At 43.0% G+C, this 16,221-nt stretch overlaps 1 protein-coding gene across 1 annotated transcript in view; it reads right to left on the bottom strand.

Moving 5' to 3' along the window:
- Positions 1–13,995, bottom strand: part of SCG5 (secretogranin V) — a 56,965-nt gene extending 42,970 nt beyond the window's left edge. Inside the window, exons 1-2 of the mRNA XM_054565156.1 lie at positions 13,883–13,995; positions 12,211–12,443 (exon numbers count right to left, since the gene is read on the bottom strand). Of these exons, the coding sequence (XP_054421131.1) occupies positions 12,211–12,436 (226 nt within the window). The 5' untranslated portion in view covers positions 12,437–12,443; positions 13,883–13,995. The remainder of the gene's footprint in view (positions 1–12,210; positions 12,444–13,882) is intronic.
- Between the last annotated feature and the right edge of the window lie 2,226 nt (positions 13,996–16,221).

Genomic DNA, 16,221 nt, shown 5'->3' with positions numbered 1-16,221 from the left:
CTAGTGGGGAGGGCAAGGTGCACTTCCATCTAAATACTGACTCACAAAGACTCTATAAGCAGCAATTGAAAGAAGGATCAATGATGAGCTCAGGAGTGAGGATCACCCTTAAAGATAAACGTATTTCACAATTTGGTCTAAGATCAACCCTGCCCACATCTATCCCTTCAATCAGCCAGCTTAAGAGGCAGCGTGCTGTGTTGTACAGAACAGAAAACACCAGGGTGCTGAACCCACATACCAACACCGGCTGCATCCCTAGATAAGTCACTTTTCTGAGCTTCTCTTTCCACATCTGTCGCATGACACTGTGCATGAAGACACTCTGAGATCTAGAATCTATAAAGAGGTATTGAAAAGGACTGTATTGTCTTTATGTGGATAAAAACTATTTTCCTTAGAAAATAATGGCTTGATGGCACCTGTGTTCTTATATTCCTCACCCACTCTGGTGTGATGGTTAATTTTAAGTGGCAGCTTGGCTGGGTTAGAGGGCCCTGTCGTTTGGTCAAACCGTAGTCTAGACGTTGCTGTGAAGGTATATTTTTAGGTGTGATTAACATTTAAATCAGAAGACTTTAGGGATTGAGCCAAAAGGAAAAAGGACTCATGGAAGACATGGACAACAGTGTGGGGATTGTTGGGGGAGGAAGATATAAGGGGACTAAAAGGTAATGGAAAAAATACATACATACACTAAAGACTAAATTTAAAAAAATAAAGAAGACTGAGCAAGGCAGATTATCTCCCATACTGTGGATAAGCCTCATCCAATCAGTTGTCGGCCTGAAGGGGACACACTTAGGTCCCCTATGGAGCAAGGAGTCCTGCCTGCCTGCAGACTCCATCACGTCAGCTCTGCCAACGGCCGGTGAGCCCTGCAGATTTCAGATTTCCCAGCCCAGCCAAATGCGTGAACAAACGGCTCTCATCTGTATGGCTCTTTTTTATAGCCTTGGTCATACTTTATTTGACTGCATCTTATTTAGATAGCTTGCACCTTTCAAATGCCACTAAACCTTTCTCCCCAAAAGGATATGGGACAATAAAAGAAAATGATGCAGCAATATCTAGTCATCATACAGCAGGCCCGTATTCTGAGATACATGTGATATTTTCTAGATACTCAAACTCACATTGGATGTTAATATAATTTATGGTTATGTTTTCATAAGCCTGAAAGCATCATTTTTGTGATGTCATGGTGCACTGACGAGTGGCTCTGATGCACTTCCGATTTGTTTGTATTTCTGCTCCTGAAAGTGATGAACTTCATGATTTTTAGATACCATAATAAAGACATAAATGTAGTCTTATTCATATCAGCCTACATATAGTAATGTTTATATGTATATATAGACAGATTTATTTATAAACATAAATTTTATATGTGTATAGATATGTGTATGTGTATATGTATATGTATATGTATATGTATATGTATATGTAGTTTGTTGTTTCTCTGGAGAACCCTGACTAATACATCTGGATTCTACTCACTTCCATGGTAACACATCAAGGCTCAGACGCACCTAGACTCCCGCATGTATGGGAGTGGGCACCTCACAAGGACTGTCCTAGAGTCAGATACCTGGCATACGAGTTATCAGTTGTGATACAGAAAACTTAATTTCAATAATTGTGTTGGTTTCCTGTGGACCTCTTTGCCATTATAAGATAGTCACGTTATTTAAGAGATAGACTGAAGATCTAACATCATTTAACATTTATGTAATTTCAAAACAATCCTGATCAAGGATGATAACCATTTATGCTTATCAGCCAACAGGCAGTAAGCACTGTTTACAATTACTAACTAAGCTTAATACTTTGACATTGTGATTCTTAACAAATTTTTACTTTGCAGGGTTCGCGTAACTTCATAGTTTGTGCATGCAGTAAAACCGTACTAATTTTTTTATTGTATTGTTGCAAAGTCACTTAAAATACACATGAAAATTATGAAGATTATTTTCCACTTTTGTTCTTGGCTATGCCTCATCAAAGCATTTATTGCTATTAAGTAAAAAAGAAAATAGACAAAGATGACACTCTAAGTCTTTTGATCTTGGATGACATTTTACAAGATATCTAGGAATTACATAATATAAACAGAAAAGTTCATATTTAGCAAATAACTACTGGTCAATTACATTTATGGAAAGTTAAACCAGTCTTGTCTGAAACTGTAAAATATCAAAAAACATATAGGTCAGTGTATGCGATGTATACAAAAGAATAGAGATTTGGGAGGCTGGTTTCATTTCATTCTTATTTTAATTCTGAACAGGTGGCTTGAGAAGCTACAGAGTGTCTACAAATGCCAAGGCCGAAACCTCCAAACTGACTGCCTCCCAACACGCCTCTGCCTCCCGCTTTGTTCCCAGCGGAGGGGAGACCCAGGCCCCCACCTGGACTCCGGCTTCTCAGCACCCCCCGCCACCGCCTCCTCAGGAACTTTTACCACTCACTCGTCTGCCCTCCATCCCACCTCATCAACTCTCCCTCTCCCCCGGGTCTTGCCAATTAGCACTTAGACAAGTTTCACTCTCTAAAACCAACACCTAAACAAAACCGTTTTCCTCTCTGTATCACCCCCTGCCCCAACCCACATCCTTCCACCGCTATTACTGTCTTCTCCCCTTTACCTGCTGACTCAGGTAACGGATTTTCACGCCTCGGCCTCTCTGTCTCCTGCGGTGTGGCCCCTGCCCACACAGGGCTGCAGTCCTGTCCACACCCCCGTGACTTTGCTGTTGCTATACCCAGTGCTTCTTATTTCACACGACCTCTCTGCTGACCTTGACAATGGTGACCGCTGTCCCCTCTTGAAACACTCTTTCCTTGTTTTCCACACGTCACCTTTCTGGTTCTCATTATGCTCAGTCTTGCTCGGTTTCCTTCTCAGGTTCTTCAAGCTGGCCCTAGGTACTGATCTTTAAGGTCTTTTTCTTAGGTGCTCTGCTCCCTTTCCTGATACTCACCCCGGGCCACCTCATCTGTTCCTATAGCATCAGCCACCGCCAACCTGGGATGACCCCCAATCTCTCCCTTCACCAGCATCTCCCCTGTGTTCTCTACGCCCGAGGGCCTTCCAGACACCAGCACCTAGACGCCCCAGGGCACCTTAAACACAACGCAAAAATAAGTCATCATTTTCATCTCCCTCTTCTGCCTCCTCCAGCAACACACCCCAAACCTCCCCCTATTCCTTTTCAATGTCTTATCACTATCTGTGCAGCTTCCCAAGAAAGAAAATCGTAAATCATCCAGGGACTTTTTTTTTAAGGAGTTGAGTTCAGGGTGGGCTCAACCGAATGCCCAAGGACATGGGCCAGACTGGAGGCCCTGGTCCACTCAAAGACAGCTCTCCAAGCCACGGCTCTCAGTGGTTTCTCAGGATGGGGATAACCTAGAGACAGGTTTTAGTCAGAACACCTGGAGCAAAAGTCGGTCCCACTCCTTCCTCCAACTGCAGCGAGAGGCCACCGGAGAAACTAGTCTCTCACCCTCCAACCTTCAAAAGGAAAGCAACTGTTGTCCCCCATGGGAAAGTGGAGGCACTGCAGCTCCTTCACCAAGGCCAAAGTTGGCTAAGTAGAAACTTTAGGATCTGACCCTTCAAGAAGGCTTTAATCTTACAAAGGACTCTTTCTCCACTTGTATTTATTAAGAAAATAATCTTGGTTCTCTTTGTTTTGACATGAAGTGATTGAGCCTCCAGAACAGTGTTTTAAAAAAGAATTTTGATACTTTTATGTTTGTCAATAGAGTATTGGTCTCTCCATGGCAGATGCTCAAGTGTCTTATATAAAATGTAGTATTTGCATATAAGTTTTGCACATCATCCCACATACTTTAAATCACCTCTAGATTACTTATAATGCCTAATACAATGTAAGTGCTATATTAATAGCTATGATACAGTATTGTTTAGGGAATAATGACAAGAAAAAAAGTCTGTACATGTTCAGTACAGACAACTATCATAGGCCGAACTACATAGTACACATCAGGAACAATGTAACATTTTTGAAAAAATATTTTTAATCCATGGTTACTTGAATCTGTGGATGTGGAACCCAAGGATTTAGAGAGCCGGCTGTATAAATTTAAAATTATTTGGGACCATCAATGCCAATATTTATAAATTTCTGCCTCAGTGGTTTAATGCTTCATGTTTTCACAGAGCTAGATACCTGGTGGTTTAGAATGGTGAAGAAAATGAACCAGTGGCACTAAGGAGAAGAACCTCTTTTACCTGAGGCTGTTAACACTCTGAAAAAAGTACATGTTCAGATTGGACTCATCAAAGGCCAACAGCAGGGTCAGCTGGCAGAGCCAGTTCTGACTCCCACGAGTCTCTATCCCTTCGCAAATGGCTTTCTGCTTCAACCCCTTGGACAGCTGTGACCTCCCTTGTTTCTGAGGATAATATAGCAACTCGTCATTTAGCTGGGTCATAGTGCCTGACGAGCAACAATGCGCTTGGGGGAAGATGGGCGCTGCTGAAATACGAGGTTCACTGAAGCCTATCTGACCTGTGCTGCTCACTGACTCAGTAATCAAAAGAGCATCAGGGAAAGCCATTCAAGATTGAAAATGTGTTGTCAATAATCCCCAAAGTGAGAGGAGGCAGGCCTGCAATTCAATTACTAACAGCACCCATTTATTGCATTCGAGAGAGTGGGTTGGAAGCCCCACCTTATAGATGAAAAAACTAAGGGTCAGAAAAGTTGCCAAGATCATCCACAGCTAGTAAATAGTATGGCCAAGACTTACCCCAGTCTCCCTCACTGTTAAAGCACGTGTTTCTTCTCTATACATTACTCCCTGTTTTGTCTTGACTTACTAAGGGCTTTTTTTCAGTTTTGTTGGGTTTTTTTTTCTTTGGGCTAAGAATTTATACATTTAAAAGATGCTCTTTACCAAGGAGCGTAAAGTGCCTATGGAGAAGTAAAAAATAACCCCTAGCCCTCTCTGGATGTTTTTGGTAAAAGCTTCCTTCCCAGTGAACACTTAGTGCGAATAACTGCCAGGTTGCAGGAATCCTGTGATATACTTTGAGCCTGGTTGGCCCCCTGCTGGTTTAGTACCAGAACTGCAGAAAGTCCTTTTTTGTTTCTCAATAGGCAGCTGTGCGGAGGGCACAGACCTTGCATTATGAGATGGGTCACAAAGTAAAAAAGTATATTTCACTGAGCTCTTGGCAAAAACTTCTAGGTAGATTTTTTTTAACTAAGAATAGAAATTAAATATTTTTCTTTAATGGAAAGAAAAAATGTCTTAACAGATCCAGATGTGAAATAGATTTACATACTCATTGCCTCCAGATATGTTTATTTTTCCCCAGATATCATATATTCAACATCCATATATTTACTGAGCACTGTACAGGTTCTGAATGAGTCACCCCAAGATGTGCCTCTGTAGCTTGCAGATTATCTTGAGCTGAAGGCAACAGAGACCCTGTGGGCTCAGAAGAAACTTCGGTCCCTCCCCCTTTATTTACCTGGAAGAATTTGTGGGCCTTGCCCACAATAAGAGATTATCAGAGACAGTCTTTCTTACCTAGCTATGTGACAGAGCCGACTGCCAATTACTGAACACCTGCCCTCCGTACCACCCTGCGACGACCCTCCAAGGCATCTTACCTCGCCCTCAGCTCAGGGTGTCACATACACCTCACCTTCCCTTTCTGTCTTTGAACCTCTCATATCTATAGGATTCCTAGGCATATATACATAATTAAATTTGGTCATTTTCTCTTGGCAGTCTGTCTCATGCTGATTTATTTGCTTATTTTTTCAATAGCAACACTGGGTTAAGACCAGTTGCTTATTCTTATAACGCTTATCCCGCTCTATCATAATTGTCTATTTACTTGGGTCTATGCCTAAATATAGTGAGCAGCTTCAGAACAGGGATTTTCAATCTTGTATTTTTGTCTTCACTCAGTAAATCTTTTTGAATAAATGAGAGTGTAAAGATTGCATAAGAGATCACCATGGTCAAAAGCCTTGGGGGCTTTTTGAAAATCAGTTCAGTCCTTCCTGAACTTTATTTTTTTCAGGAATAGTCCCAGAAAACCTGGATTGTTTCTTCCAGGGTGTATTTTAGGTTGGCTGCCGCTCATGCTCCAAGAAATTGTGAGAGGTATGGATTTGGAGGTCCGGAAGCCTGGGTGGAATTCTCATAGTCATTATGCTTGTGTGACTTTGGGCAAATCATATCACCTCTTCATTTCTTGGTTCTATCAGCTGGAAAATAGTAATATCTAGGCCATAGATACTGCTTGGTGGTAAATAAATGAGAATGTCTGTGGGAAGTGATGGCACATAGCAAATACTCAGTAAATTTTACCTCTCCCTCTTTCATGTTGATTTAATTACTAGACCAATGGAAAGAACCCAGGAGGGTACAGGAAAGTTCCTTCCTCCCACATAGTACATACTGTGCGTCTGGGTAGAGAGCAAAGAATAAATAGACATAGTCTGATGACACTTGAATTTCAGTGGGGAGACAGACAATAAGCAAGGAAACAAACTGATAAATCCCCCCCCAAAAAAATTCTATGGAGCTTATAAAAGCAAAAGAACACTGTGACAGGGAATGGGGGCCACTCAGACAACTGGCAGTGCAGGCCTGCCTGAGGGAGTGACGTTGGGACTGAGATCTGCAGAGGAGGACGTGGCAGCGCAGAGCAGGGAGGACACATGGTGCGAGAGCCCGGAGGCTGGAAGAGCTGGCGTGACTGAGGGGCTGGAAGGGAAGCGAAGCGAGGGGGAGGGTGTACAGGGGCTGAGGGTCCTTCTAGGTCATGGCAACAACTGCTGTTTGTATCCAGGTGCCATGCAAAGCTACTGACTGAATTTAATCAGGGGAGTGATCTTGATGTGATTTAAACTTTTAAAGTTTAGCTGTGTCTTTCCTGTGGGGAATAACCAGAAAGAAACCAAGAGTACAGGCAGGAAGATCAGGCAGTTTCAGAAGTCCATGGCAGACACATGGATCTTCACCAGAGTATGGAGAGTTGACCCGGAAAGAAGAGAAAACAGGCAAAATGACAGATGTATGTGAGGGACAGAAATGAAATAAACCGCTTTATAACTTGAGGATGATGTGTGATGCAGAAAATCTAGGTTTTGGTGTTTTGTTTTGTTTTGTTTTTTACCTTGCATATAGGTCACCAGTGGCACTGCTCACTTATACAGAAAAGGGTCACAGAAACAGGCTGAGGAAGGTGGTGGTAGAGAAATGTTGACACATGGTAATTTAGTGATCACATAAGCTCATAGGGGTAGAAGAAAGACAGTTAGACTCAAAAACACAAACATTGGAGTCATAGGAAAAGAGACGGCATTTAGAGAACTGGCAAGAGAATGAATGGGATCATCTAGTCAGAGGATTTAGAAGAATCTGAGAAGTGGACTCAGCACCAAGCCCTGGAGAACTTAGCAATTAAAGGCTGCATTACAGGAGCAGGGAAACAAATAAAAATGAAACCGAGAAGAAATGGTTAAAGGGAAAGAAAAAAGGTGAAAAGCCAAAAGTAGGCCATCTTGGAGTATCCTGACATCTTGGCACCAAAACCAAGAAAGGAAAGGGTTTTAGGAAGGAAATGGCCAAGCGTGCTGCATGCTGCTAAGAGGCTGCGTAGTTGAGACAGAGGGAATAAAATTCACAGGCGCAAAACTGAACTTGAGAACTTGCCTCTGAAGATCTGTTTGTTGTGGCTACTTTCCAGTTGTAAATTTGTTCCCTGGCTCCTCTCTTTCTTTCAGTTCCTACCTCCAACCCACCAGCATACCCTGCTGGCTTAACTTAAAAATATATCCCGAACCTGACATGTCTCACCACGTCTCTAGCTATTAGGCTAGTACATCTCTCACCTGGAGTATTACAGTAGCCTCCGAACTCATCTCCCCGAGCCCGGTCCTCTCTCCCTGCAGGAATATTTTAGAACAGCAATCAGTGATCCTTTTCAAAGGAAGGCTGACAGCATCATAGGACTGTAAGACCCTATGGGACCTGTCCCCACACACACCACCTCCCTCCCCTCCTGCCATGACCCAAGTTTCCAGCCACACTAGTCTCCTGGCTCCTGTCTTACCGCCTCTGCACTTGCAGCTCCCTCTGCCTGGAATGTCCTGCTTCAAATATCACACAGCTCACTCTTAACCCTCTGGTTTTTGCCTTCCTTCCCAGGGAGGAGTCCCCTGGCCCTGCTTTAAGTCGTCTCCTCCAGGCCCCTCTCCTGCTTCCTATTTTTATAGCCCTTATAACCATTTGACTTACTGTATATTTTACATATTGCTTATTTAAGGGCTATGCCTCCCCTGCCCTGCCAAATCTTTGAGAGTCATGTTTCTTTTCTCAGAACCTAACACCATGCCTGGCATTCAAGAAATAACGTCTTGACAAAGGAGTGGCGGGAACAGTGAGCTACAACAAACTGGGGAAGAATGGGAGTGAGGGGGTGCAATCAGTATGTGTCCAAATGTTGCTGTGAAGGGGAGCGGAAAAATGGTACGGTAACGAGGAAGGGTGTGAAAGTAAAAGAGGAAAATTTTTTTAATGGATATATGACCTCAGGAACCTAATGGCAATTTATATGATACCATGTCTAGACTAAAAGATTGGTTTATAATACTATAATTGAGAGCTAATATGGATCTTCCATAATGAGATTTATCTAGGGATCATACAAATTAACTGATCAGAATAAACGAGAGAAAATTGTCTTCTTTGTGCCATGGATTAGACAATGAACAACCCTGCCTGCAAGGAACTCAAAATCTAGTGATTGTCATAGAAAGTGGTGATAATGTTTCCTTCAGAAGTGATTTCACAGTATGCTAACATGTAATTTTGCTTCTCTAAGTCCTACTTATAAGGTAAAAGGGAGCTTAGAGAAGTTAAATAATTTGCCCAAGCTCACTTCACTAATAAACAATGGGTCTGGCATTGAAAACCAGGTATCTTTGGGAAGAGTCTATGTTAAATATGGGTTAAAATTCACACCAGAATACATGTATTATGTGTACTTTTCTATAAAAAAATAGAAAATGGATAACTTTTCTAACTTAGTCCTGTATAATAAAATCCTAAAATAAATGTTGGAAGGGATACGGAAAATACTACATAGATCTGTCAGAAGCCTGGGAATTAGCATGAATGAATGAGCAGAGACAAGGCAAATAAACAGGTGAGTTGAAGCAATAATATACTCACTTGAATAAGTATTACACTACCCAGTGCATTAATGCCAAGGTGCAGGGCTGGGAAACACCCGGCCTTTTATTTTGTCTCCTTTTTTCTCTAAAGTCTGTGGGCTATTTTCTCCATTAAGCTCTCACCCAAGCTTAGCAGACAGAGCTCTAAAGTGACCCCCAAGGAGTTCGCAAAGTCTTGCTCCCCAGTCTATGTCATCAGTTCGGGTCAAACAAACTCATAAAAGCTATTTGAAAAATGAAAAATGGAAAAATAAATAAATAAAATGACCTCCCCCATGCCCGCCCACTGGTAAACACGCCCTGCAGAATCCTCTGCCCTTGATTGCGAGTGGGCCCTGTGAATAAAATGGAATGTCGCTTCCTTGTTAAATGGCAAAGGCGAGGGGATAGTCACTCCTGTAAGTACATTACAATTAGCAGACTAGAGGGATATCCTCCCTCTGCCACAGGTGAGAGGGCCGCCCTGTGGCTTACTGCTTGAGGGTGGCCTCATAGAGCTGACGGTGACCTCAGCTAAAAGCAAGAAAAAGAGGACCTTGGTCCCACAACAGCAAGAAACAGAATTCTGCCAACAATCTCATGGCCTGGCAGAGGACCATGAGCCTCCACCAAGGCTGCACCTCTGGTCAATACCTTGACTTCAGCCTGTTGGGACTCTGGACAGAGACAGCCCAGCAAACCCATGTCCCAACTCCTGACCAGTGGAAACCAAGGATAATAAATGGCTATTGTGTTAAGCTGCTAAACCTGTGGTAATCTGTAACAGTAGCATAAAAAGTAAAACACAAGCCAATATTCATCTCTTGTGCAGACATTGTCAGAGGACACCTGACATAGCTGTGACCTCACATTACCCCAAGGGTAATAGTGGAACCCATTTTTAATTCTGAATTGTCCTAATCCATGTTCTTTCAACCTGCATGCCTTTCCACTTGCCATTCCAGATGAATTTCTACTCAAACTTCAACACCAGGGTCAAATGTTGCTTCTTCAAAGAAGCATTTCCTTACAGCCAAACACAAGCACTCCCAAGCAGAATAAACTACTTCTATTTGCTTCCGAGGCAGCAGCTTGTCTGCCCATCTACAAAACACTCGCCATGATGTCCGGTGATGCCTGCCCTCCTCCCAGCCCCTGACAGCGAATTCTTAGGGCAGAGCTGCCCCAGTCTCATGCACCCTGCCTGGCATAGAGTGGCTGCTAAATAGTTCGTATCCAGGGAAGAAAATGAGGCTCGAGATTAACATGGGCTTTTGATGTCAGGGAGCTGCTGTTTCTTTTCCACATAGATGATCAGGCCTTGGGTATTAATAGAAATTCAGAAAGCCTTCTCCATGACAACAGCTGGGTGACTAACCTAGCACTTACTTCATTAAATGGGCGGATATTTACTGTCTCCAAAGAGCTGGTCTGATATGGATAGGTGTGCTTGCAGCAACAGATGGCAGGTGCTGGGAAGGATTTAAATTCTCCCACAAGAGGTGGCATGAGGCCCTGTCCGATCTGTCCTGGTTCAAGCCCTGGGCTAGGCTGGTATGCTTGCTGATTCATATAATTCATGTTAATCTACTCCGAAAATCAAATGTCAGCCGAAACAGACTATAACCCTGCAGAGTTAGTTTTACTCAATGGCTTCAAACTATGGGTAACAAGCCAGAAATGAGAATCATGTGTGAACAACATCCATGGCATTCACAGGATCCCAAGGTAGAAAGCATTTTTTAGGAAATTAAAAACTCAGGCAAAATTATGCATCGTCAGTCGGCCGGGAGTGGCATTTGTTGCAGGGCCAAGGGGTGTCTTTTAGATATATATTTTTTAATTGTATTTTTTTCCATTACCATTCATCCCCCTTATCCCTCCGCCCTGTGGCCCCCATGTGTGTTTTGACAAAACTCAGGGAAAGAATTTGCATTTTTCCTTAGGACCCCCTCCTGTCGGTGAACACTTGAAGTGCCCCCTGCAGCTGTCCTACGTTAACCATGCCACTGCTTTAAGGCTCCACCTCGGTGGAGAGAGAGATCATTCTGATTCAGAGAGGACACAGAGCAAGGCACGGAGATAAGGGACCTGCTCATAGAGCAGCTGGTCACCAGTTCCTAAGAGCTAGATTCATATTCTCTCCATAGATAAATCATTGAACAACAAAGTGCTGTTTGTCTTTTTTTAAATGCTCACCCAAGCATATGTTCATTGATTTGAGAGAGAGAGGAAAGGCGGGGGGGAGAGAGAAAGACAGAGACAGAGACAGAGAATCATCGATTGGTTGCCTGCCTCACAAGCCCCAACCAGGAATCAACCCCACAACCTAGGCATATGCCTTGACCGGGATTGAACCCACAGCCCTTTGGTGTACAGGATGATGCTCCAACCAACTGAGCCGCCCGGCCACGGCCAAGGTGCTGCTTTTTCATGAAAGTATTACAACCACATTCATAGAAAGTTAGAAAAATTCTGGGAGGAAATGCTCTTGCCACATGAAAACACGTTAATTAACATTTGTTATATTTTAAAATATTTTTAACAGCTTGTGACATAAACTCTTAATGTCAGTACCTCTTTTGGCTCTTCTGGGCTTATATGACATCATTCTTAAGAATCAAATCAGACCCTATATGGCACTGGCCACCAGAGACTCCAAGACACAGCCAGCTGGGGACACAATTTCTCAAAGATCAGTATGGGAGAAGGTGTGGGGCTGGGTTCCAACCTTGAGCCATAACACTGGATTCTCCTTCACGCACTCAATACATACTGATGCACCAGACTTTGCGCTAGGTGCTAGGACTACCTCTGCGAAGTAGACAGGTAAAGTCCCTGCTGTCACAGGATTTATATTCTCATGTGGATGTATATCCTGTGCAGTGTAACAAGAAAGGGAAAACAGAGTAGAGGAAGTAGAGGAAGTAATCACTGTGTATTAATTATTTTAAATACTAATGGAAACTTCGAAGTGGCAGAACACAGTAAATACCTTCGATGCTCTGTGGGCCCACAAGATTCATGGCCTGGTGAGCTGGGTACTCTACCCGTGGCCTGGCAATGCCCAGCTGCTCCATGACGCCGTGGAGCAGCCTCTGGATGTCTGTTTCAGAGACCCGGTCAGGGGTCCTTGGACTATAAGCAGATGTTGCAGTCCACCCAAATGCCAGCCAAAATGTTAGGCCAGAGAGCATGGTGCAGACCATCCTGGAGACCATTTTTAACCTGCAGAAATAAGACCAAATTATATCGATAGGACACAATTGGCAATGGTGATGATGCCATCATGCAAGGGACTAATTTGAGGACCACCCAGAAAGCGACTAAAAACCTAAGAGTTTGCTTTTGCCTTAAATATCAACTGTGGTCAGGACATCTGCTGTGGGAAGGTGTTAAAAAACAGAACAGTTAGAGATAATTCCTTCTGTCCTTTCATTTGGGAAGACCAGACTAGAATGGCAGCTCTCTGTCAGTTTTTATCCTCCTTGCAGCTCCCTGGAAATCAGGCATCACCCTAAACCCACCACTCTCTTCCTTTCTTACAAAAGCAAACAAACAACAATAACAACAAAAACCTGTTTCAATTTTGAGAAAAGGAGAAGGACCTCTTGAGTTTTCCTAGGTCTTGGGCAGGGTGGAAGGGTGGGGAAGGTTCACAGATAGGAATTAGGGAGACAAAAAAGCTAAAGAATCACAAAAGGGTTAGAGAGGTGGAAGGGAACAGGTTAGCTTAGCAGATGTCCAGGATTAATACACTGGAGATCCCGAGGGCACTAAAAATGCATGCAGCTCTGGTCTGCCCTGCAGTCCGGGAGGGGAGATGAAGCATGCTCGCTCTGCCACAGGCTGGCGGGGTGATCTTAGGTAAAAGCCTCAGCTTTCTCATCTGCAAAAAGGGGATTAGAAAAGCATGTGTCTTATAGGATTGTTATGAATAGGTGTGTGGGAATGGACATCAGGAGTCAGAACCATGCCTGGCAGAGCACCCACATTGCTATCATTATCTTGGCAATATTACCTTACAGTTCTGGGGTTAGCATTTGGGGAAGTGAGTGATGAGAGAAAAGACAGACAGGGGAAAGAGAGGGAGAAAACTAGTCTAGAGAGTGACTGTCTTAAATGTTGGCTTCTGTAGAGCCAGACGCCTGCAGAACAAGGGGACAAACATTCATGCAGTGATCCTCTGCAGCTGCTGGCCCACGCTTCTGACCATTCTTCTACGCATTTTCTTCCCTGAGACTGAAATATCCATAACCCCTATCTTTTTCTGTATAGGAAAAGGCCTTTTCTAGCCCCTCCTGGATACAAAGCCTTGTTCCCCAAAGAGCAAAACCTGCAATCCTGACGGAAAAGGCCGGCGGCAGCCGCCAGCCTCCATCCCTCTCCATCTTTCCCTCCTCCTCGCTGAATGCGGGATGTCTTTCTGCTTCATTTACATCCCCGGCCAACACAGTTCTCATTTGATGAGCTACACAATCTCCTCCCGTCGGTACTCTTTCCCTCCTATTTATTGCCGAACCTCCTAATCCCCGCACCCATCCTTTGTCTGCCCCCAACCTCCAGCTCAAAGATTGCAGGACGCCCTTCCCGACTCCCGATCCCGAAGATCCCGCGCGTCTGGGCTGGGTCTCCGGAGGTCGAGCCGGCGTCCCCGCGGGACTCACCAAGGGGCCGGAGCCTGACGCAGGTCTGGGCCTTGCTGGGGGTCGGACGGGAGCCGCGATTCTGGTCTCTGGTGCGTCACCTCCGCATCTTAGCTCCGCCCCGGTCCCTCCCCCAGCAGGTGAGGGCCGCCCAGAAAGGCCCCAGAGCCGGTGCCTCCTGCCTTGAGCCATCTGGCGTTGACTCAGGCATTCCACGTGCACATCTCCTGGAGATGCTCTTCTCCACCGACCCCCTTTCTCAAGCAAGTATCTATCATGCCGGGTCGCCACTGTGTACTTTGCCCCCAATAGCCCATCTTTAATTCTGCCACCTTCCAGCATTTTGTTTTCATCTTTCAGCTTTAAGAGGATATGGGGCAATGGAAGGAGAAACAAAAGATGAAGATATCCTAAGAACACTCAGTGATGGCAATTCTAGGGCATATCCTAAGGGTGCTTTCAGAGGCCCTTTCATTGAGCAGGGAAACCGAGGCTATTAAATATAGCAAAATGCTAGCAACTTCTGTTCCCAAAATGTGGGAAAATCTCTGGGAATATGAATTTTGAGTATTATTTCTGAACGTCCACACCAACTATCAAGTAATATTCCTTTGGCCTCAAGAGAAACCATACTCCCAGCACACTGTGCAAATTTATCTGTGTAGATGCAGAATTTTAAGTTTTTATAGAGCAAACTTGTACATTTGAATTTTGTCCAAATACAAAAATTGAAATGTAAAACTACACAATGTAGTATTGCCGATTTGTTTTAAGACTGGGGATGGCTGGAGTACCTGGGGGTACCTGAGAATAACTGAGTGACTTGAGGTTAGAATCCAGGTGGCTTCAGCCCGGCTTTAGGCAGCTATGGTCACCCACAGCAATTTTACACAACGCAGAGGGGCACGCAAACTTCATTCCTGAGACACATGGCTTCGCTCTGAAGCCAAGCCTCCTTCCTACTCTTTTCTTCTATGGATGCTCTTCTGTTTCCAGCTTTTTCTTTCAGGGTATGTTCAATCAACAGTGCAGATAATCTATTGGCTCTAGGTTCAAAGGCCAAGCTGGGGTTTAATATTTATTATGCACACATGAGGGTGTTTGGTCCTCCCCCCAATTCTGAATTTTACTTTAACATTGTTCACTGTTACCTTCATTTTGAGCCTGGGAAAATGGAAGTCATTAAAACTTACTGCTTTTGGGATGAATGGAAATTTGGTTGAAATACACCAAAATGTAAATGATGTATGAGATTTGATATTTTAAAAACACCTACAACATGTATGTTGGACTTGATGATTATGAAAATCCTATATTCTTAGTGATTATAGGATGTTGCCAAGCAACTCATTTAGTTCTATGTAATTGTGTTATTTCTCATAATATTCAAATTAATATTAGATCTTTACTTGTAAGAGCAATCCAGGCACTTTTTAACTTTGTTAATTATGTTTATCATTTGATCAAATGTCCCCAGGAGATTAGGAACATTATTTATTTTGTGTAAAAGAAAAACAATGAAAGCATAGATTAAATCAAGTCTAAAACTCAACTTTCCTAACTTTCTCCAATTACCGTACCTCCAAGCTATTCACTTTCGGCTAACAAAAATGGGAGTGACATGTGGGTATCTTTTTTAAAATAAGTATCTCTCATTATTGACTTATCTCTCAGAAAAGCCACTAATTCAGGTAATTTGTACAGTTAATTTCCCATGTCTTCTTTTTAACTTAACTTTCCAATTCAACATTTTGCCCATCCCCATGGATATAAAAGGACATTAATGCATTCTTAAGTTTAAAAAAGTCTTTGAAACAGACAACGTATTTCAGAGTTTATGAATACTTTCTACCTCTACTACTAGAGAAATACCATAAACACCTGAAATGCATACCCAGTAAACACTACAAACCTGTTTTGATGCCAGGTAAACATGATATTTACACCTATAGATTTTTACAGTTTTCATATGTCAATTACTTACTAGTTCTGAGAAAGGATTGATTCCTAGTAATAGAGACAGGAAATGGCTTTGAAATAAGAGATATACTGCTATCAAGTAAAACTTGGTAAAGCAAATATCTGATGACTTTAAAGTCATCATACAAATATATACTAAGTCTGGTTGGTCTGAGTAGGTGTGCAATGCTGTCCTATTCTGCCCCAATATCTGAAAATGACATTCTAACTGACCTACAAAACTATGTTTAGTGGTTGATTCTGCCTGCATATTCCTTCCTGTAAAACTTAGAGAATATCTTCTATTTCTTCCTTAAGGATTTGTAATTTCTAGTAATTTGAAATATAAACACAGTTTTGCTTTACAATTTGCATCAAATTCTAAAAGATATTTTGAATTT

Source organism: Pteronotus mesoamericanus, unplaced genomic scaffold (genome assembly GCF_021234165.1).
Source record: "Pteronotus mesoamericanus isolate MK-2021 breed Mesoamerican mustached bat unplaced genomic scaffold, CSHL_Meso_final contig_164, whole genome shotgun sequence".
Classification (NCBI taxonomy): Eukaryota; Metazoa; Chordata; class Mammalia; order Chiroptera; family Mormoopidae; genus Pteronotus; species Pteronotus mesoamericanus.
This window is presented reverse-complemented; position numbering and strand designations above follow the sequence as displayed.